This window comes from Equus asinus, chromosome 1 (genome assembly GCF_041296235.1).
Source record: "Equus asinus isolate D_3611 breed Donkey chromosome 1, EquAss-T2T_v2, whole genome shotgun sequence".
Classification (NCBI taxonomy): Eukaryota; Metazoa; Chordata; class Mammalia; order Perissodactyla; family Equidae; genus Equus; species Equus asinus.
The window spans coordinates 104,367,429-104,392,095 of record NC_091790.1 but is presented as its reverse complement, the minus strand read 5'-3'; the positions used below and the strand labels follow the sequence as shown (position 1 = coordinate 104,392,095).

The window sequence follows — 24,667 nt, the reverse complement described above, 5'->3', positions numbered from 1 at the left end:
TGGTGTCACAGCCCAGAAATCATTGCCAAATCCAATGTTGTGAAGCTTTTATTGTATGTTTTCTTCTAATATTTTTATTGTTTCAGGTCTTACATTTAGGTCCTGGTCCATTTGAATTAATTTTTGTATACGGTGTTAGGTAAGAGTCCAACTTACCTGTTGAAAAAACTGTTCTTTTCCCCATTGAATGGTCTTGGCGTCCTTGTCAGAAATCATCTGACTGTAAAAGTGAGGGTTGATTTCTGGGCCCTCTATTCTTCCATTAGTCTTTATGTGTGTCTTTATACCAATACCACACTATTTTGATTATTGTAGCTTTGTAGTGAGTTTTGAAATCAGGAAGTGTGAGTCCTCCAGTTTTGTTCTTCCTTTTTGGGATTGTTTTGGCTATTTGGGGTCCCTTAAGATTTCATATGCATTTTAGAATGGGTTTCTCTATTTCTGCAAAAAGCGTAGTTGGGATTTCAATAGGAATTACATTGAATGTGTAGATCACTTTGAGTAATATTGACATTTTAACAATATTAAGTCTTCCAATCCATGAACATGGGCATGTTTTCATTTATTTATGTCTTCTTTAATTTCTCTCAGAAATGTTTTGTATTTTTATTCAGCATTAAAAAGGAAGAAAATTCAGGCTGGCTCAGTGGTGTAGCGGTTAAGTTTGCACACTCCACTTCGGTGGCCCGGGGTTTGCAGGTTCAGATCTTGGGTGCAGACCTATACACCACTTATCAAGCTGTGCTGTGGCAAGTGTCCTACATATAAAGAAGAGGAAGATGGGCACAGATGTTTGCTCAGGGCTAATCTTCTTCAGAAAAAAAAAGAAGGAGTCAAATTCTGCAATATGCTACTACATGGGTAAACCTTGAAGACATTATGCTAAGTGAATTGTCAGTCACAAAAAGACAAATACTGTATGATTCCACTTACATGAGGTACTTAGAGTAGTCAACGTCATAGAGATGGAAAGTGTAATGGTGGTTGCCAGGGGCCAGAGGAAGGGGAGAATGGGGAGTTATTTTTTAACAGATATAGAGTTTTCGTCTTACAAGATGAAAAGAGTTATTGGAATGGATGGTGGTGATGGCTGCACAACATGTGAATGTATTTAATACCACTCAATGGGACACTTAAAAATGGTTAGGATGATACGTTTTATGTTATGTGTATTTTAACACAATAGAAAAGGAAAAAAAAACCCATTGTGATCCTTTTTAAATGTTTAAAAATATATATTCATACAAAAATGCTAAAAGATATGTATAAACCAAAATTATTTCTGTGTGGTAAGGTTATAGTTGATTTTATTTTTTTGTGTGCCTGTTGATATTTAAATATTCTTTATGCAATAATTATGTATTGCTTTACGAGTAGTTCTTCACAAACACATCTCAATTCCAGAGGCTTAGTTTTAGTACGAGAAGCCCTGTTGTGAGGTGTCACTGGACCTTGGCCATGTGGTCAACTTTCCCATATCGTGTTTGCAATGATGCCACTTAGGCTGTATGGACGGTCACAGCAGTGCTGGTCAGGCCAAACCATTATATGACCCACTCTTCATTTAAAATCTGTACAAAATAGAATATGTTTCTGAACTGTGAATGATCATTGTGTATGGACCAGAATTGTTAATGTGGTAATAATTGGTGTGAATCTTAAGACATAGTGGCTACTCAGCCTAGTAAGTGTCTTGGCGTGTTTAAGAACAAGTTATATGAAAAGTCCTGAGCAACCCTGACCTAGAAGGCAGTGGCTGAATTCCCTGGATGGACTCTTACTCTGTCTTTTGTGTGGCCTGTGAATTGACATGCAGACAAAGGAGAGAGCTAGTGAATGCTAGGGGGGAAAAAGATAACTTTAACCATAATTTATCAGTAGTATGTAGAGATAAATTCCTAAGAGGAAATAAGGTCTGAGGAAATTACAGGAAATATTAAATCTGTGGTTCTGTTTACGGTAGAAACGCCGACCAACAAATTCCAGCTGTTTCTCTGTGGGTTATAGAAGTGTCACAAGTCTGTTTATAGTTACTGCATTGTAGACTCTAGCCTGGATCTTATGAAAGCCCATTGGTTTGGTTTGGGTTTACTCAGATTTGTCCTAAGAGACATTTCCTATAGGCCCTGCATTTAGGGAATGCAGCCCTGTACCAAATTTTTGTTTCCAGAACTTCTATTCTAGTTTCTTCCCCCTCCCTGCCAACAGTTTACCGCCCCAGAAATGTTAGTATAGTTTTCTTTCTTTAGCATTTGTGTAGCAGTCACATGTACCACGGACTGTTCTAAACACCTTTAAAGTGTTAGTTCATTTAGTTCCTCATGACAAGCTTTTGAGCTAAACATTACTTTTTAAACCAATACGAAAAGCAAAAACCTTAAAGGACAAGAATCATAATTTGTCTACGTTAAAATTAATAGCTTCCGTATGAAAAGTAAATAAAGCTAAAAGACAACCTATAGTCGAGGAGGAAAAATTTGAAATGCATATAACTGATAAAGGATTTGTATCTAGACTATGCAAATATTTATATAAGTCAATAAGAAAAGACAAACAGTTCAACTGAGAAATGGGTGAAAGATATGAAGAGGAAAGACACAAAAGGGAAAAAAATGTCTCATAGCCCATAAGCTTATGAAAAGATGTTTAGTTTCTCTAGTTGTGAGAAATGCAACTTAAGGTAACTGTGAGATACCATTCCACCTCTATCAGATTGGCAAAACTTTAGTCTGACAATAGCTAAAGTTGGTGAGAATATGGAGCGTAGTAGAAGCAGAAATTGGCATCAAGCACTTTGGAGGAGAATTTGGCAAAATCTAATACAGGTAATGGTGTGCCTGCTTTATGACTCAGCAGTTCTACTTCTCTGTACGTACCTTAGGGAATCATTCCTATTTGAATAAACAGGGAAACGCATGAGGTTCCATCAAAGCATTGTGTGTAGTAGTAAGAAACTGGAAACAGTGGACCATTAATAGTAGGAGAAAAGGTAAATTGTGGAATATTCACATAGGAATGTGCCCAGTGGATAAAATATGAATGAGCCAAATCTCTCTCTCTTCTCTATATAAATATGGACAGATCTTAAAATTAAAATGTCCAATAAGGAAAGCAAGTTGTAGCATAAAGTTTAAAAACATATAATATGACGCTTTGTATTGCTTATAGATTAATCCAAACAGCACATACTTATGTAATATAAGTAGAATAACGTGAACAGAGAGATGCACCTGAACTTTAGGTTGGCGGTTACTTCTGAGGTGAGGGAAAAAGGAAATAAGGTCGAGGAGTGGTACGAAAGAGGCCTCACTTGTGTTTGTAACATTTTGCTCCTGAAAGATAGGATGCAAATATGCTGTGATATTAACATCTTAACAAGGTGGGTGGGTGAGGGGACAGAAGTATTTATATTATTTTCTTTTCTATAGTTTTCTATGCCTACACTTTTTGGCATGTTTGAAATATTTCACAAGAGTAAAATTAAAAATAAATTTAATAATTTAAAAACTAACTCTAGTGGGTAATATTCCTGAATTTTCTTTTAAAAATCTTTGTGAAGCATTGCCATGATATTAAGAGAAACTCTTCCCGAATCTTTTATGTGATGTGGACAGCATGTCTTTCCAAAGTTGTATTCAGATCTTACTGGCTTACAGTATAATGTATTTTGCAATTCTCCATTGTTTTTGTTAAGTTTCTGCAAGATATTTATTTGGCTCTCTAGGTTTTTCACAAAATTATTTGAAGTTTAAAGGCACAGCATTCTGGGTCTAGTCTTCTGAATATCAAGACGGTTGTGTGTTAAGAGATCTTTCTCTCCGCTATCTTGGAGAGCCATCCTTATCGTCTAAAAGAGAAATCCACAAATGTAGTTACATTTGTTTGTGTAAGGGGATGGAACGAATGTGTGCAAATTTTGAAAAGATTATGGGTTTTTGGTATACAAATATCGATACTTATTTTCAGGAGACTGTGGTTGGCAGATCAACAACTCTACCATAGAGATGACATAGCAACAAGGCAGGTATACCTCTTATGCATAAATATGTGAAAATATCTTGCAAATTGGTTCATGTTTTCAATTATATGAGCAAGTCATTGTGTGAATTGAAGAATGCTTTTGTAACATAAAGTCACATGTTCTAATATGTTACATTTGGATTTTCACATAAAACCTCTCTGAAAAGACAACTAAGTAGACCCCCAAAATAACCTACATTTTTGGAGTCCTGAAATTTTATGTGGGAAAATGATTGAGAGGATTCAAAGATTTAGAGTCTTACCACAGAGTCTCCATATATAGTTTACCCTTAAATACTTTTCTGTTCTGACGCAAAAGTGGGGAAAAACTCATGAAACCAAGAGGGATATGCTTTCACTTTTGCCACAAACTTTGTCCTATTCCCCTTCAAGGAACTCTGACAATTATGTCTTTGAGCATCTCACAAAGTCTAGCAGGATATAAGGGTAAAAGAAACCTTTTATTTGCTCCAAGTTGCTGTCATTGACTTTTAAGTCACCAGATTTTGTCCGGGGGCATCTGGGGGCCGCTTAGAGAAATGAGGCCTCATCCAGATATGGACGCAGCGTGACCCCCCAGCCGGCATTCTCTTTCGTCAGTGGTGGCAATTGAGACTTTGGACTTAGTCTTAACCATTAGGATGAGACAAAAAGATAAGATCTTTAAGCTCGGTGGCCTCTCCACAAGCTATATTTATGGTACCTCTCTAAATTGCTTCAACTCTCTTCATTGTTAGCCTGGTAAAATGTGTCTGCTCTATTTTTCCCCACCTAGCTTGAAATTTCTGCCTTGTCACTCCCTGCTAAGGGATCTCCAAGTGTAATGAAGACCTATCCCCTATAGGCTCCAATACAAACACTGATATTTTCTAGAAAAAGAAAGAAGCAGGAATGAAGTGACACATGAATTTATTTTAGAAGTCCCAGAAGCTTAGATATTTTATGTTTAAAATTTTTTGAATATTTTTTTATTGAGGTATAATTGACATACGATATTGTGTTAGTTTTAGGTGTACAACATAATGATTTGATATATGTATATATATGCTAATGCTATGTTTGTTGGGTTTTTTTTTTTTTTTTTTTGGTGAGGAAGATTAGCCCTGAGCTAACGTTTGTGCCAATCTTCCTCTATTTGGTATGCAGGAGGCCTCCATATCATGGCCCATGAGTGGAGTAGATCCATGCCTGGGATCTGAACCTGCAAACCTGGGCTGCCAAAGTGGAGCATGTGAAACTTTAACTACCTGCCCATGGGGCCAGCCACTGCTTACACATTTGTGTGTGTGTGTGTGTGTGTGTGTGTGTGAGGAAGATTGACCCTGAGCTAACATCTGTTGCCAATCTTCCTCTTTTTGCTTGTTGCTTGAGGAAGATTGTCACTGAGCTAACGTCTGTGCTAATCTTCCTCTATTTTATGTGGGATTCTGCCACAATGTGGTTTGACAAGCAGTACTAGGTCTGTGCCCGGGGTCCAACCTGTGAACCCCAGGCCACTGAAGCTGAGTGTGTGAACTTAACCATTACGCCACAGGGCTGGCCCTGTACTTATGCTTTTATAACCAAGTAATATCTGAGAGATGATCAGCAATAAACAGGACCTGCTATGTAAATTGTCAAAATTCCTTCCTTGGATTTGCAATTATAAACATATTTTTTATTGTGTTTATTTTTACTATAAGTGATACTACTACTAAGTAAATACCATTTCTTGGGTACTTACTATATGCTGGGTGCTATGCTAAGCAATGTACCTAATTACTACTTAAAATAGATGAGAAATTTGGAGCTCAGAGAAGTTAACTTACCTATAGTCATAAAGCTAGGTGAGGTTAGGATTAAAAGTCAGGCTTGTCTTTTCAATACTTTTACTTGTTGATTTACTTGTTGGTTATCTTTTATAAAGGGCAGCAGTATGTAGTGAGATGAGTTCTGAATGCAGATAATTTGTCCTTTCTCATAGAGTTCTTAAAAGGATCAGATTGGAAAATGGTGGCCAATATTATGAGACATTATGGGACCATAGGGTTGATCAGTGGTCAATGGGAAAGAAGTCAGGAATAGATGAAGCCTAGGCAACTCACTCAGTACAGAATTGACCTCCCTCTCCCCACCAACTCTGGGGGCAAACAGTAGCTCAACTGTCAATGGCCTAATGGTGGCACCATGTGTTAGATTTGATTGGGGTGATGCTGAATTCTCACAGGTCTACCCTATTGAATGAGCATAGAGAAGGACCAGTTCAAGACCCCATCGGCTGATAGAGTTGAGCCTTCTGATTCATGTACTTCCCTACTCTACTTCTCTATGACTTCGTTTCCTTAATCATGAGAATCATCAGACTCACTTCCTAGGATTATAAGGACTAGAAAGAATATACGCAAACTATTTCTTGTGGTGCCTACTATATAAAAGGCTCTTGTTAACAGTAGCACCAAGAAGCTGGACTTGAATTACTCCTTTTTAAGCCCTCTCTGGGACTGCTCTTCAGCAGCACGTCACTCACAGAGCTTTGTTTGGTCTGTTCTCCTGGACTTCAGTGCTCAGAGTTAAGCAGTAGAAAGTGGTGGTTAACACATGGGCTTTGGACCCAGAATAGACTTCCAGCTTGGCTACTTAATGTTGATATAACTTAAAAAGGTTACTTAAACTCTCTAAACCTTGATTTACTGATCTTTAAAATGAACGTAATGATGGTACTTACCTCACAGAATTGTGAGAATTAAATAAAATAATGCATGTAAATAGCTTAGCATAGAGCCTTGTACTTGGTAAATGCTTAATAAGTGGTTTCTTTGATTTGAAGAATTGTGAATGTTATTAATTGATATTTTTATTGAGGTCACATGGATAGGAGGTGCCGGGACTGGCTCAAATCCGAATCTACTCATATCTCGTGCCTTTTCTTTAGCATACTTCCTGTGTTTGAATACTTCCAGTAACTGGACTGCCAGTGTGTTCTCTATTACTAAAAATATGTTTAATATGCTTAATATGATGATTTTGTAGGATCATAGAAAACAATGGATGATTTTTAAGGTCCTTTGAATTCCTGAGATCTTATGATTCTCTGGATAACATAGGCAGTCTCTAAATTGAAACATTATGCTTTAAGCATTTGTTTGTAAGTTAGTTGTTGGGAACATGAAATTTATTTTCCATAAGACGTACTTCTATACAGAATTTAGAGATCAGTGTAGAAGAAGAAAGAAGAAGAGGAGATGCTGTGCTATTACATTTAAACCTAAGAGCCTCAAACTGTCTTCCTTCTCCCAATCTCAGTGTCTAAATAAACCTAACCTCAGCAAGGTTTTAGGGGAAAGTAATTCACCCCAGTAATTCATGCTAATGTGATTGAGACCTTCTTATTCTTCCCAAATAGTCGTATATTTTATTCATTCAGCAAGTATTGAGCACCAACTATGTTATAAGTTATGGGGATATAACAGTCAATAAACAGTATGTTTCTCTAGTGTAAGAGAAGATAGTGATCCTGGAGGAGACAGTTGGACAGATTTGAGACGTATCTAAAATTCACGATTTATTGAAAAGAGGAAGACTGGAGGCAGTAAGGTTTTAATCAACTATTGCCATAGTCCAGGTGTGAAGAATCCATGGCCTGAACTGTGATATTAACAGTGGGAAGTGAGGAATAAAACTTAACTTTTGAAAAGTTGATTCTACAGGACGATTAGGCATAGGTTCTAAGAAATGATGAAAAGAAAAGAGTTCCAGTTTTAGTCAAGGGTGTGAGTTCAGGCAAAGGAAGAGTACGAGTTTTCTGGGAGAAATGACAATCTTAGTCGTCCATGAGCACGTTGTGTTTATGGGGATGATAGTGCACCTGAGTGGAGATATCCCATGCTAACTACGAAAAGAGAGCTGGGAAAAGTCAGAGCTAGAAATATGGCTTTGGCTGTCATCTGCATAGAGATGACAGGATTATTTAGGTGAGTAAAAGAGAGCAAAGAATATTGGGACTAGGATAAAAAAGTAAAAGAATTAATAGAAGGAACAGAAATGGGCAAAGAAGTATTAAAAATCCAAGAAGGTATGGAAACATAGGACCTAAAGATAGGATAGTCAACAGTGCTGAACACTGCACAGAGAGCAGGTAGGATGAGGACTATGAAAGGAATATGGGATTTGACAAGTGGTCACTGGAGAACCTTGGAAATTGAGTAAGAATAAGCATTGGTGACCAAGTCAGATTTCAGAGGCTCAAGGAGTAACGGATTGGAAACAGATGAATAGGATAATAACAAAAAGGGGTAAGAATGTCAAGAAAACTTTTTTTCAAGTGAAAATTTGTTTATGATTGACAATAATATGGGAGATATTGATAGAGAGGCACATTTAAGATGCATCAGAGGAAGAGAGTATGTTGCCTCCTGTCAAGTTTCTTTACCTTTAGTTGCATATATATCCTTCCAATCTTTATATCAATGCTGATTATGTCAGTCACTGCTGAAAGACCTCTCTGGGTTCCTCATTGCCAGCAGAAATTCAATATCCTTAGCTTAGCAGACAGATGCCTTGCACTCTGGTTCTAACCTCCCTTTCCCATTTCATCATTTGCCACGCAGGGGATGGGAGATTTCAGATTCTTTCCAGGCTGGGTCTTTGTACACATTGCTCTCTCTGCCTGGAAGATCCTTCTTCCTATCTTTCACATGGAAAATTCTAACATCCTTCAACACCTGGCTCAGACGTCACCTTGGTTTTGAACTCTTCCCTGACTCCCCAGGTCCAGTTCAGGTCTCTCTCTTTGGTGCTTCAACCGTAAGTTGTCAGTTTGTTTTCCTGTCTCAGCACCCTGCACTGTAATTCATCAGTTTCCACAGCTGTGTTCTCCATTAGGCAATGTGATCCCTGAATACAAGGACTGTCTTTTTTATTGTTGTAATCCCCATGACTGGCACAAAACAAACTCTTGCTAAAAGCATCAGGAATGAATGAGTGAGTATTAATGTAAGGAGATATATCTTGAGGTATGTAGGATGGTAGTGAAGAAGCTTCTTAGTGCTATAAACCAGAAACAGAAATACAAATACGACATGATCTCACTTATGTGTGGAATCTAAAAACGACCCACCCCTAGAAGCACAATATAGAATGGTGGTTCCCAGCGGCTAGGGTGTGGGGGAAATGGGGAGATCTTTTTCAAAGGGTACAAACTTTCAGTTATAAGATGAGTAAGTTCTGAGAATGTAATGTATATCATGCTGCTTATAGATAATAATACTGTATTGTATCCTTAAAATTTGCTAAGAGAGCAAATCTTGTGTTCTCACCACACATACACAAAAATGGTAACTGTGAGGTGATGAATGTGTTAATTAACTTGATTATGGTAATTATTTTACAATGTATATGTATATTAAGTTATCACATTGCACTCCTTAAAAAATTAAATTGTACACACTAAATATATATGATTTTTATCAATCATACCTCAAACAATTTTGGAGAAAACAAGCTATATGAATTTGAGCAAGTTAATTCCTCCAAACCTGAGTTTCCTATTGGTCAAATGAGGATAATATTTACCTTATGATGTGCTTGCGAGGATAAAACCTACAAAATATAGACCAAACAATTTAATGACCAGCATTTAATTACCATCAATGTTACAATTAGCTCCAACTCCCATGTTCATGGCCCAGATCTCTTAGTTTCTCTCTGGTCTTGGATTTGGCTGCAACTTTAATCCATTCTCTTAAGAGAAGAGTTTTTTCCTTATTTTTTTAAGTCAAATTTTGACTTTAAGAAATTTAAACTGAAGTCTGTCTTTATGCAGCAGTGTTTCATCTACCTAAATGGTGCTATCTGATTAATAATACCCCTTTTGGCATCAAATAAATTCAACGAAAATCTAGAATTAAATATATGGGTTGATTTAGTAAGTTCACAATTAAGTCTGAATTGTTTTATAAGTCTCCAAATAACTTTCCAGAGGAGGCTGTAGCTTTGAGACTCACTAGGCTGAATCTAAGGACACCCTTCTTGTCTTATCTTCAGCATTGTATTGCCCTGAGTGATTTAGATCAGCTCCTTCTCTTTTTTTTAGCAGAATTTTTGTGGTTAATAAAAACATGCACTTATGGCTTTTTTGTGTAGATAAAGGAAGAGATTCCACATCAGATTTAGATCAAGAGATAGATTTTCAGAAGAAAATGATGGATGTGTCCTCTGGGAACAGCGGAATGCAGTGATGTTCTGTCTCTGACTGATTGAGTTTAAGGCATGTGTGAACACTTCCACGCCCACACCCACGCAGAGACACAAACAGTGGTCACAACTGCAGCTCCAGACGCTGCCTCCTCCTCTGTCTCATTTCCAAAGTGCATCCGTTGTTTTCCATAACATGAAATAAATCCCTCTCTTTCGCCCAGTGGTGAAAAGCTTATATAAATACTAAAACTTCCACTATTCCCCTGAGTTTTCTGTTGGCAAGCCTGCAACTATGTGTTTGTTTGGATATTAACATGCATTTTCTGTGCAAATCTTTCAGGCCACTTGGGTGAATCCAGTGGTGATAAATTCACTTGTCTTGAAAATTTATCAGACTAACTATTGTAGCACTCTGTTTATGAAAACCTAAATAATTGACATCCTGATTGAAAAACCTCCAGGTTCAAAGTATCTCTTTTATTCTTTCAGCATATATCAGTCTGGGGATATATAGAATCAATCTATCTATCTATCTATCTTAGGAAGTCTTAGCCAAGAGATGACTTTAACAGTCATTGGAAAGAAAATACGGATGTGAAGAATCGATTAATGCAAGACATTGAAACTTTCATTGTAGTGTTTCCATGAAAGAATATTTTTTGACATTTAGAAGTGAAGTATATTATTGTGTCCTAAGTAGGGATAGTTAACATTACTGGGCTCTAGTTAAAATGTATAATGAAAACTCTTTATTCATCATAATGGAGAGAAAAGGGAAGGCATTATATTTAAAGAAAATAATCAGAGATGGTGTCAAGATGGTGGTGTATATGGACTCTGAACTCACCTCTTCCCACGGACACAACAAATTTACAACTACTCTTGGAACAATTACCCCTGAGAGAGAATTGAAAACTAGGAAAAAAAAAAAACCCCACAACAAGGTCCTGTGCTGACTGAGGTGGAAGAGTCAGAAATTCCCTTTTGGAGAGAAAAAAGCCACCTTTGAGTTGTGGTGCCTCACAGCTGGCTTGGAGTAATCCTAAGTTATGAAGCCTTCCCTGGAGGAGTGGGAGATCTGACTGGGGGTGCATTACTGCTATATGCAGGTTTTGGACTCAGCACAACCGAGACAAGTGTCATAATATCTGACTTTGCTGGCTATTAACTACAACAGAGAATACACCCTGAAAAGCTATTTGACATAATGGAAAAGAAAAAAAAAGCCTGGTCTTCAAGGACCTAAACACAAATTCACCAGTTTCGGAAAGCAACCTAATATCACCAGAAAGGAAGGTGACAGTCCTTTGGTGAAAAGAAACTCACTTGATAGACTCCAGGTACATCTTGATGATAGGTGAGACCTCTCTAGGGACTTAGACAGTGGTGGTAGCCATTATTGTGACCTAGTACAGGTGTGCTGACACAGACAGTGGCAGATGCCATTGGAGTTCTCCCCCTGGCCTGTTAGCACAGGGGTCTGCCCCACCCACTAGAGCAGGGCAGGTAGCCTGCCCTAGGGACTGGTTCCCCCCGACAGCAGTCCCTCAGGCAACTTGCGACCCCCATAGGTGGGGTTCCTGGAAGCTCTGCAGCTGGGTGAATGGGTCTGCCTCTTGGGGGCAGGATGTGTGCAAGGGGGGTGCCTGCATTGGTCGATTCTGTGGAACCTCTGCAGTGGGGCGACTGGGTCTGCTTCAGTGGGTTGGGGTGCATGCACAGGGCAGGATTGTGTTTTTGGGGTATGTGGCCTTGCAGGCAGTGGGGCTTGTAAGCTGCAGCAGATTTGTGCTTCTCAAACAGCCACATAGGGGATTGGCCTCACATTCCAAAGCCTAAAACTATTGAATGGTCCTATGCCTGGGGCTGGCCCTCTCAGCTGCAATACTGAGAGAGCTGACAACAGCCTTGTGGGCTGGAGGCCTACAGCAACTATAACTCCCTGAGCCTAGCAACCAGCCCACTGGGGGCCTACTCACTTAACAGAAAAACTGCAATAGGAATGTGCTGTTAGACCTTGGACCCAACTGTGCTGGGGCTTCTCATGCCTGATAAAGTGTCTGAAGAGTTCATAGCAGCCACACACAACCTAGCATTACAACCAGCTGGCCAGAGGGACAGCCTAGCCTTGCTGGGCACTTGCAGCAAGAGCGACTCAGCCACAACAGAAGGATAAATTTAGCCCACACAGGGGACACTCCTGGAACATTTGGAACTGGTGAAAAGAGGGAAGCACACTGGGCCTCATAAGGCATTTCTTAAATAAGGCCACCTCTCCAAGATCAGGAGATGGAGCTGACCTACCTAATACATAGATATAAGCACAGAGAAAGAGGAAAAATGGGGAGACAAAGGAGTAATTTCGGAGTAAGGGAACAGGACAAAACCCCAGAAAAAGAAGTAAAGGAAGCAGAGATAAACAATATACCTGACAAAGAATACAAACTAAGAGTCATAAGAATGCTCACTGATCTTGGGAGAAGAATAGATGAACTCAGTGAGAACTTCAACAAAGAATTGGAAAATATAAAAAAGAACCAATCAGAAATGAAGACTACAATACTGGAATTGAAAAATTCACTAGAGGCACTCAATAGCAGAGCAGATGGTACAGAAGAACAGATCAGTGAGCCGGACGAAAGACTGGATGAAATCATCCAAGCTGAACAGATAAAAAAAAAAAGAATTAAAAAGAAGAAGAACAGTCCAATGGACCTCTGGGACAATATCAAGCACACTAACATTTGTATTATAGGTGTTCCAGAAGGAGAAGAGAGAGACAAAGGGACAGAGAATCTATTTAAAGAATTAATAGCTGAAAACTTTCCTAACCTAAAGAAGGAAACAGACATCCAGGTAGAGGAAGCACAGAGAACACAAAACATGATAAACCGAAAGAGCCCCACACCAATACACATTATAATTAAAATGTCAAGAATTAAAGATAAAAAGAGAATTCTAAAAGCTGCAAGAGAAAGGCAACAAGTGACATACAAAGGAAACCCCATAAGGCTATTAGCTGACTTCTCAGTAGAAACCTTACAGGCTAGAAGGGAGTGGCATGACATATTTAAAGTGCTGAAAGGAAAAAAACCTATGGCCAAGGATACTTTACCAGGCAAGGTTATCATTCAGAATGGACGAAGAGATAAAGAGTTTTCCAGACAAGCAAGAACTAAAGGAGTTTATCACAAAGAAACAAGCCTTACAAGAAATGCTAAAGGGACTATTTAAGTGAAAAAGAAAATACCACAAATAGGAATAAGAAAATTATCACACAAAAAAAGCAATAAGATCACTGGTAAAGGCAAATATATGGTAAAGGTAGCAGATCAACCACCTATGAAGGTCAAAAGACAAAAGTACTAAAATTTTATCTATTTCTATGATAAGAGGGTAATGGATGCACACACACACAAAACGAGGTTATAAATGAGATCAAAAACATAAAATATAGGAAGAGGAGCATAAAAAGTAGAGCTTTTAGCAGGAGGTCAAACTAAAGAGACTATCAACTTAATATAGATTGCTATATACGTAGGTTATTATATATGAACCTCATGATAATCACAAACCAGAAACTTATAATAAATATGCAAAAAATTAAGAGAAAGGAGCCCAAACATAATACTACAGGAAGCCATAAAACCACAAGGGAAGAGAGCAAAAGAAGAAGAAAGGAACGGAGAAGAACTACTAAAACACCCAGAAAAAAAGTAACAAAATGACAATAAGTATATGATTATCAATGGCTACTTTAAATGTCAGTGGAATAAATGCTCTAATCAAAAGACATAGAATTGCTGGTTGGATAAAAAAACAAGATCCATATTTATGCTTTATACAAGAGACACACTTTAGACCTAAAGACACTCACAAACTGAAAGTAAAGGGATGGAAAAGGATACTCCATGCAAATGGCAAAGAAAACAAAGCTGGGGTAGCAATACTTACACAAAATAGACTTTAAAAAAAAAGTGTAACAAGAGACAAAGAAGGTCACTACATAATGATAATGGGAACAGTCCAACAAGAAGATATAACACTTGTAAATATCTACACACCCAACATAGGAACACCTAAATATATAAAGTAATTAACAGACATAAAAGGAGAAATAGATAGCAACACAACAATAGTAAGGGACTTTAACACTCCACTTACACCAATGGATAGATGATCCAAACAGAAGATAAATAAGGAAACATTGGCCTTAAATGACACATTAGACCAGATGGACTTTGATATATACAGAACATTCTATCCAAAATCCACAGAATACATATTCTTTTCAAATGCACATGGAACATTCTCCAGGATAGAGCTCATATTAGGCCACAAAAGAAGTCTCAATAAATTTAAGTAGATTGAAATAATACCAAGTATCTTTTCTGACCACAACAGTATGAAATTAGAAATCAACTATGGGAAGAAAATCGGAAAAGCCACAAGTATGTTGAGATTAAACAAAATGCTACTGAAGAACGATTGAGTCAATGAAGAAATCAAAGGAGAAATAAAAAAATATCTGGAGACAAATCAAAATGAAAATATGACATACCAAAATTTATGGGATACAGCAGAAGTGGTTCTAAGAGGGAAGTTTATGGCACTACAGGCTTACATCAACAAACAAGAAAAATCCAAAATAAACAATCATACAGTGCACCTAAAGGAACTAGAAAAAGAAGAACAAAGCCCAAAATCAGTAGAAGGAAGAAAATAAAATATCAGAGCAGAAATAAATGAAATAGAGACTAAAAAAAAAAAACACACACACACACAGAAAAAAGAAGACTAAAACTAAGAGCTTGTTCTTTGAAAAGGTAAACAAAATTGACAAACGTTTAGCTAAACTCACCAAGAAAAAATAAAAGAAGGCTCAAATAAATAAAATCAGAAATGGAAGAGAAGAAATTGCAACAGTCACCTCAGAAATACCAAAGATTATAAGAGAATACTATGAGAAGCTATATGACAACAAATTGGATAATCTGGAAGAAATGGATAACCTCTTAGCATCACCATCTTCCACAAGTGAATCAAGAAGAAATAGAGAATTTGAATAGACCAATCACCAGTAATGAGATCAAAACAGTAATCAAAAACTTCCCCCAAAATAAAAGTCCAGGATCAGATGGCTTTCCTGGGGAGTTCCACCAAACATTCAAAGAAAACTTAATGCCTATCCTCCTCAAACTCTTCCAAAAAATTGAAGAGGAAGAGAAGCTCCTAACTCATTCTATGAAGCCAACATTACCCTGATACCAAGATCAGGCAAGGACAACACACAAAAAAGACAATTACAGGCCAATATCACTGATGAACATCAATGCAAAAATCCTCAAAAACATACTAGGAAACTGAATATAACAATACATTAAAATGATCATATACCATGATCAAGTGGGATTTATTCCAGGGATGCAGGAATGGTTCAACGTCCACAAATCAATCAACGTGGTATACTACGTTAACAAAACGAAGGGTAAAAACCACATGATCATCTCAATAGATGCAGAGAAAGCACTTGACAAGATACAGCATCCATTTATGATAAGAAACTTTGAATAAAATGGGTATAGAAGGAAAGTACCTCAACATAGTAAAGGGCATATATCACAAACCCACAGCCATCATCATACTCCATGGGGAAAAACTGAAAGCTATCTCTTTAAGAACAGGAACCAGACAAGGATGCCCACTTTCATCACTCTTATTCAACATAGTATTGGAAGTCCTAGGCAGAGCAATCAGGCAAGAAAAAGAAATAAAAGTGATCCAAATTGAAAAGAAAGAAGTGCAACTGTCACTATTTGCAGATGACATGATTTTATATAGAGAAAACCTTAAAGAATCCACCAGAAAACTTTTAGAAATAATAAATGAATACCGTAAAGTTGCAGGAGACAAAATCAACATACAATTATCAGTTGTGTTTCTATACATTAATAACGAAGTAACAAAAAGAGAAATTAAGAATAAAATTCCATTTCTGATTGCAACAAAAAGAATATAATACCTGGGAATAGCTTAACCATGGAAGTCAAAGATCTGCACAGTGAAAACTATAAAAGATTGTTGAAAGAAATAGAAGACAGAAAGTAATGGAAAGATATTTCATGGTCTTGGATTGGAAGAATTAACATAGTTAAAATATCTATACTTAGAAAAGCAATCTACAGATTCAATGCAATCCCTATCAAAGTTCCAACAACATTTTTCACAGAAATAGAACAAAGAATCCTGAAATTTATGTGGAACAACAAAAGACCCCAAATAGCCAAAGAAATCCTGAGAAAAAAGAACAAAGCTGGAGGTATCACACTCCCTAATTTCAAAATATACTACAAAGCTATAGTAATCAAAACAGCATGGTACTGGCACAAAAACAGACACAGAGATCAATGGAACAGAACTGAGAGCCCAGAAATAAACCCACACATCTATGGACAGTTAATTTTTGACAAGGGAGCCAGGAACATGCAATGGAGAAAGGAGAGTGTCTTCTATAAAGGGTGTTGGAAAAACTGGACAGCATCACGCAAAAGAATGAAAGTAAGCTATTATCTTACACCAAACACAAAAGTTAGCTCAAAATAGATTAAAGACTTGAAGTAAGACTGAACCCATGAAACTCCTAGAAGAAAACATAGGCACTACACTCTTTGACATTGGTCTCAGTAGCATATTTTCCAGTACCATGTCTGACTGAGCAAGGAAAACAATAGAAAAAATAAACAAGTGGGGCTGCATCAAACTGAGAAACTTCTGCACAGCAAAGGAAACCATCAACAAAATGAAAAGACAACCTAACAACTGGGAGAAGATATTTTCAAGCCATATATCTGATAAGTGGTTAATATCCAAAATATATAAAGAACTGATACATCTCAACAGCAAAAAATCTAACCCAATTAATAAATGGGCAAAAGATCTGAAAAGACTTTTCTCCCTAGAAGGTATGCAGATGGCCAGCAGGCACATGCAAAGATGTTCAACATCACTAATTCTCAGGGAAATTCAAATCAAAACTACAATGAGATATCACCTAACGCCCCTCGGGATGGCTATAATTAACAAGACAGAAAAGAACAGTGTTGAACATGTGGAGAAAAGGGAATGCTCTTACACTACTGGTGGGAGTGCAAACTGGTTCAGCCTCTATGGAGAACAGTATGCAGATTCCTCAGAATGTTAAGAATAGAACTTATATACGATCCAGGGATGCCACTGCTGGGTATTTATCCAAAGAACATGAAAACATGAATGCATAAAGATACATGCACCCCTATGTTTGTTGCAACATTATTCACAATAGCCAAGACTTTGAAGCAACCTAGATGCCCATCAAGGGATGAATGGATAAAGAAGATGTGGGACATGTATACAATGGAATACTACTCAGCCGTAAAAAGGATGAAATCTGGCCATTTGTAACAATGTGGATGGGCCTAGAGGATATTATGCTAAGTGAAATAAGTCAGAGGGGGAAAGTGTATTACCGTATGATCTCACTTATAAGTAGGAGATAAACAACAACAACAAACACACACACAGAGACAGAAATTGGATTGGTGGTTACCAGAGGGGACTGGAGGAGGAAAGAGGGCAAAAGGGATGATTAGGTACATGTGTGTGCTGATGGATTGTAATTAGTCTTTGGGTGGTGAACATGACGTAATCTACACAGAAATCAAAATATAATGATGTACACCCCAAATTTATATAACGTTATAAACCAATGTTAGCACAATAAAAAAAAGACAATAATCAATACCTGGTATATAGTAGGAACTCTCTAGATGGTTGTAGAACAAGTGGATATGTGAATAGGATTAATTATATTCTTAGTGAAAGGTAATACTACTTCAATTGAAAATTTTTATCAGATTTTTATGTAAAAATTTATGTGATTGAGCATTGTTGTTTATATAGTAGTGTGTCTTTTAGGAAATACATTAATTCAAATTTCTTCTCTCTTTTTATTTATTAGATGACAATTGGAGAAGTGTCCTCAAAATATTGATATTGTTTTATACTTTTTTTAAATTGTGAAAGAAGTACATTTCTCTAATATGATTTCCCATGGTATCTGCAGTTCTGAGATTAATTCTAACTATGTATGAGAGTTGAATAGAAGTCCATGAATACTAAATGTTTCTACTATATTTACTTGTCTCCAACAATCTCCTATAGTAATGGTCTTTAAAAATCTTTTTCCACCTAGATTACGACTTATCTAGAAATAATTTGCTACTTAAACAATTCATAATTCTAAAATTCTTCATATATTACAAACTGAGTATTGAGTTGTTTTTAAGGATCCAAGAATTTTTCTCTCTTTACTGTCTTAACAAAGAAGAAGTAGAAAACAGTAAATGTCATTAATGAATTAGGTCCCCTTTCCTTAAGAACTAATAGAGAAAATAAAAGAAATCAAATAAGCTTTTATGTCTGTGAAGTCCAATTTTAAATTATACTAAAAAGAAAACAGGAGTAAAGGACTTGGATGAATTTGAATGTTATTGGCTACACTGAGGTGTCAGTCTTTTCACGCCTAGATCTGTTCTGATTAGTAAACCACAGTGAAACAAATACGTACCTAAGGCTGTTTTTAGACCAATGATTGTAGCTTTTAATTCTGATGTACTTTAAATGTAACAGAGGTAAAACATACAGTTTTCTTTTAAAACAACTACATTAATTTATTTTTTGTTTTGAGGAATAATCTAGTACGTTAGTGTCTACCTTAACCTGGTATACTATGCCTGAGACCTAAAAAACATTTTGCACAATGACGTGCTCAAAATTGGAATGATATTATTATTATATTCATAAAGTGCTCAATACCATGTTTGTAATTCAGTTAACACCGTTTTCCACATAATCTCTCTTCTCCAAGGGACTCTCTGTCAAAAAGCACATAGGGACAGAAATAGGAGGAATTATATCTCTAATGGTGGCTTTTCAAACAATGGGACCTGGGTGGATATTCTTACCACAAGGTAACTCAAGTTGTTTCATGTAGTTAGCATTCTCTCAAAACTGGGAGCAAAGAAAGCCTAAAACCCATATTTTTCTTATTATTGGTTGCTTTGAAAGAGGGCTACATGAGAAAAAAAGTTGTGTTACAATCTCTAGAGTGTAAAAATGCATCCTTTTTGGTCTGTTCCTAGGTTTGAAGAAGAAATGACCAGTAAGTGGTTATACCTCTTTGAAGGCAGTGGGATCCCGTATGGCCCAATCAACAACATGAAGAATGTATTTGCAGAACCCCAGGTTTGTTTTTTGAAGTTTTTAATACATTGCAGTTAAAAACAGAAGAACTTGCCTCCCTTTTCTATACAGATTGATTCTCATAAATGTACATTAGCCATTGGCTTGAGCTTAAGTCACATGACATGTTTTTTTACTGTTACGTTAAACTGTGGGTCTGAAATAAAAAGAATTAGAATTTAGAGCTGGCTGTCTACAGTCATACTTTTATGTCTATCAGATTTCACATATTTCTTCAGCAGCTTCTTCTTAAAGTTTCCAAGATCAGGACATTTGTTTTTCTTGAAAAATAGATATATATATACAATTTAGAGGGTGAAATTCGGGCGCTCAGAGATCATTCTCTGTAGAAAGAAATTTGAGAACTTTCACAGTGACAGTCCACCCTTCATCATATGGCTATCTTAAAATGCACAAAGCGGGTCATAGTTAATTCTGCAAATGAGAGGTTTTATATGCTTTGATTAATGTACATTATTCATGAAGAGTAAATTGTGCGTGAATATAGATATGTGCTGTATGTTGTTTTACAGGGGCTTCTTGGGGCCCAGGACAAGGATCATCCGAAAAAACATTTCTTCTGTAACATTGTTCAAATAGCTATTTTTAGATAATGTCATTATAATAAGTTTTCATTATTACTTTAGTCACTATCAGTGGAAGCAATTTACCCTTTCTTAGATTTACATATTGATCCCCAAAGTAGAGGAACTCCATTTTTCTGTGAAGCTTTCACTATGGTTATTCACATATCTTGTCAGTTTCCAATATTTCAAAATTATAGGACTTTTAAAATTCTTTTTATTTATATTGGCAGGTTTTTCTTTGAAATGAATTATTGAAAATGAAATACAATTTTTAAGGGAGGAGAACTTTGTTGAAAACTGACCTAACTCTTTAACTTTGATACCGTTGTCTTACATGAATATCTGTTTAAAAGAGAATTGATATATATTTAATTCAATGGTTACAATATTGACTGGAGGAAAAAAAGTGAATGCATTTAGGAATTCTACTTTGTGCTATTTTTCTGCCAAGATTGTGAGTATGGCAAAGTTTTGTTCATAATAAAACAATGGTCAATAAGTATTTGAGATGCAGGTGCCCACTTGATACATACTGAGCTTATGTGAAGGGTCCCCACATTGTCAGTGGATTAATGCCTGCTGATTCCTTGTCACGGGGTAGCAGTGTACGCACTCTGAATGTGGTAGACCAGGGGGCCAATTTTCTCACTTCATAACTTTGAATGAGGCCAAGCTTTGGCTTTAAGCTGTTGTGGAGGAATGAGTGGGTTTTGATATTACTTCCCTGCTTAAAAGTGGTAGTGAGGTGTCTAGGACTTCACATTTAATTCAATTTGAGGGCACATTTCTTTAAAGATAATTTCTGGCAGTTTTTCCATCAGCATTTCTGTTGTCCCACCTGTGTTTCATCAAGGATAAAAGCACCAAAGCAAAGAATATTATTTAAAAATTGTTAGATATATTCTAATGTTGCCTATTTTTTAGGTTTTGATGAACAAGGATCCAAGGTCCCACTCTTAAAATTGTTCCTTTTATTGGCTGATTCAGATTGAACCTAGGATAATTAGGATATTCATTCCCAATTTTCCCTTGTAGTTCAGTTTAATTACTTTAATCTTTGTATCTCAACTCTTTAGTGCCTGCAAGAAGTTTCTGTTATTGGTCTATGACATATTTGAAGTACTTAGCCCATTTTCCAAATGGAGGAGATTGATGTTACCAAAGCCAGGATGCCAACTTTTCCTCCTGACCCAAAAGTCTGTGAAAATTGTCTTCTTACGCTCCAAAATATAGACCCTAAGTTGTTACAATTCTAACATCAGAAATTCTTAATCATACAGTGATAGGTATTGACAATTGTAGCCAAGTTACAAGAGTAGAGTTTTCCTCTTTTATATGTAATTTCATCCTTCTTTAGAATCTAAATAGCAGAATGTACATATAAAATTTATCTGGATTTTTAGAAAGACTACAAAACAATATAATACTATTACATTTTAAAAATAAGCAAAGATGACTATGGCAATTGTAAGTAGGACTGTTATACACAAGAGTTAAGGGGACCATCTTTCTCCTAGGCTTGGAAGTGTTTAGTTTTTTTAAAAAGAATTCCATAAAATTTTGAATTTTGAGAGGAATGTAAAATGTGGAAAAATTAGAGTTTTAAAAAATTTGTGTAAAATAAATAATTTTTAAAAACCTTTAAATTATTTTAAAAAACCAAAACCTTAAGCTGATATCTAAAAAATGACTACTTAGAAAGTTCATTTAACAGACCTTTATTGTACTTACTATGAACCAGCTGCTAGGGATTTAGCACGGGTTTAGTAATTCTCTTCCCTTGTGGAAAATAAATTCCAAATTGACTTAAATCGCAGGTACACAATCAAAATTTGTTGATGCATGAGTCAGTGAATGAGTGAGTACTATACTCTGCAAAGTATAGGTTTTCCAAATGATCAAATGGCTCCCATGCACCCCTAAGTGGGGCTGACAAGCTCTATCTGTAGCGCTGGCTGGACAGCCTTGTTGGAAAGCTCAGGGGACTAAGCATAACATAATGGTTAAGACCATGGAGTCAAAATTCTTGGGAAGTTTTATAAACTTTCTAGGCTTCCGTTTCCTCAATGGTAAAGTGGTGAAATAGGATCTTTTGTCTATATTGTTGTGTGTTAAATGCAAAGATGTTTATCAAGGGGACGTAGTAGGGATTGCTGGATGGTGAATACTCAATGAACAGTAGTAGCTCTGTTAATGATGGTGCCCTTTATGGTTATATTTTTGTTGAAAAACACCTTCTTTTACTTACCTTTGTTTAGTGGACAGAGGCAAATCCAAGTGTAGCTTCGGGAATGGGGATCATTAGCTTACATGTAAAGCTCTAACTAATATCCTTTTAAGAAAATGCATTTGCAAACTCTGTGCCAAAAGTTCTCAACCCTTCATTGTTTTTGATTACTGCAAATCCTTTTATTTTTCATTTTCCGTAAAAGTATGATTTCCGTTTAAGGTGTCCTCCCTTGTTTTTCCCCTGATGAGCTGTGGAGTTTCTTGGCCCTGGGTACAGGGAACCGGCCACTTCTGTTCCGATGTGGGACTGCACCGCTGGCGCCCGTGGCCCGGTTCTCCATGTGCGCCCTGCCAGCACAGCTGCTAGTTCAACTGAAAATTGATTTGGGTGAAGTACAAGGCCTGGAATATGGCGCAGGAAGTGAGACTTTGATGAAGTGAAAAGGGGTATGTCTAACCCAAACCAAAAAAACAGAGTTAGAAGCATCAAAGATGAGAGGAGAGAATTTTCTGCGGGCCTACTTATCAAGTGGCTCGTTTACATTTCATCTGGGGTTTGCACTTGGTACACAACAAAAATGTACTTAATAGTAGAAACTATTTCTAACCTAAATAATTTCATCATAGTCTCGTGTTCTGACAAAACCTGATTTTTTTTTACTCAACTGAAACAGCAGATTATTTTTATTCTTGGATGGATGCAAGGTTGTCTACCTTTTATCCTGTGATTATGTGCTGCAGACCTTTGCACAGTTAAAATGATCCTACAGGCATCCATCCATAGTAAAGTCAATCAAGAATACTGTGGGGGTTTTGGTCTGTCTTTACTGATAGCTCTCAGAAATTTTGATCCAAAACCCTTTTAGTGGTAGTTTAATTGTTTTTCTCCCTTAATGATAAAATATCTGTGAAAAACTCTGTGCATTACAGAAGTGTAATATAGATTATCTGCATATAGACTTCAATATCCGTTTTTCCAAGTGCTTTCTTAAAATATCTTCTTTTAATCAGGCCAAGATTGTGTAGTACATTAAAGGAATTCTTAAAAAGTTTAAAAAACTTGCTAGATGACCTCAGTATGGTCCTATTTAACATACCCTTGGGAGCATGTGCACGAAATACATTGTGGTTTGAGGTTTTCCAATCCAAACAAACTTAAAAGAAAATGCAGCTTTTAATAGAAACTATTCAAATTCACGCAAAAATAGGTATGTATCTTACCACTGAGACCATTTAAAAGCATCATTATCTATCATAAGAATCAAAAGAGAATGTGTTATCCTGCTTTTTTGATTTTGCTTGAGACTGTGTATTTCGTGGTTCTAGTGTATTACCATCTTTGAATGAACTGCTCAATTAAAAAAAACCTACATATAGGAATGGCTGAACCTCTGATTAATGTTTTTCTTTCTCCTTGATGCCATGACTTGTGGGTGGGGAAGAGAGGGCAAAGGGTGTCACAAAACTGGTGTTGTTGAATCGCGTCTTCACATTTGTACCACACAAGTTGAATCCATCAGGTGTAAGACATCCCCCTGCAGCATCACTTCTGAGAACTACTGGGAGGGAAGCGTCCGAGCTGAAGCCTCACAGCTGGCCCTGATTTCAACTGGTGCCAAACACCTGCAGGCTCTAAAAGGATACCAAAACAGAGCCCCACCCCGTGGCAGCAGGCCATCGCTTAACAACCCTGCCTTAACTTTGCATCACCGTCAAAATTAATTTAACATTTTCTACAGAAACCTTATTCTTCCCGTCCCAGAAGGCCATTACAACTCCTTTCGCAAATCTTTCGTATGGGATAAGTATGTCATAGAAACAAACAGAGTGAGGTATTGAAATAGTTGATAGCTTAAAATTATCTGTTGTTTTCATATCATTATTTGTGGAAGTCTGTGAAGTTGGAAGTTTTATTAATCTCTAGGCTAACTCGTATTCTCTAAGTGATTCTGTTTTAGCACACTTTGGCAAAATATCTGAGCATCTGGGAAAAAAAAAGTCTTCAATAGTCATATAGTAAGCGCCAGAAGCACCCCAAAATATGGACCTGTTTTTTCAAGTCCTTTCTACCATACACACACGTGAGCACACACACACTATTGATGCATTTTAAAGATTGCTTTTTGAATTACATTAGTTGGTATTTATTGAAATACAGTTGCATAGCCCTGGGAGGGTTATACGAGTCAAGCAAAATTATATCCTTGTCTCTAATACTGCTGGGAAATACGTACATGTACTGCTCCCTGCAACTGGGAACCAGTTGATAGAGATTTGAGGTAAAGCAGTATGTCTGGAAAGAATTCCTAGTAGACAAAGGAGATAACAAAATAAATTTTATATGTTCCTCTGAATATGCATGACACATTTTAGATGAT

At 36.8% G+C, this 24,667-nt stretch overlaps 1 protein-coding gene across 15 annotated transcripts in view; it reads left to right on the top strand.

Annotated features, from left to right (window-relative positions):
• The window catches only part of SUGCT (succinyl-CoA:glutarate-CoA transferase), a 747,747-nt gene that overhangs the window by 301,302 nt on the left and 421,778 nt on the right, over positions 1–24,667 (top strand). For 14 of the 15 annotated variants that reach the window (XR_011501704.1, XR_011501660.1, XR_011501715.1 and 11 more), the window contains one exon: positions 19,374–19,476. Coding sequence is in view for 12 of the 15 variants with exons in the window: in XM_070504514.1 (XP_070360615.1) it covers positions 19,374–19,476 (103 nt within the window). In the remaining 3 variants the exon portion in view is untranslated. Of the gene's footprint in view, positions 1–19,373; positions 19,477–20,006; positions 23,675–24,667 lie in introns of those variants that run through there. The other variant, XM_044770810.2, reaches the window with a different exon arrangement.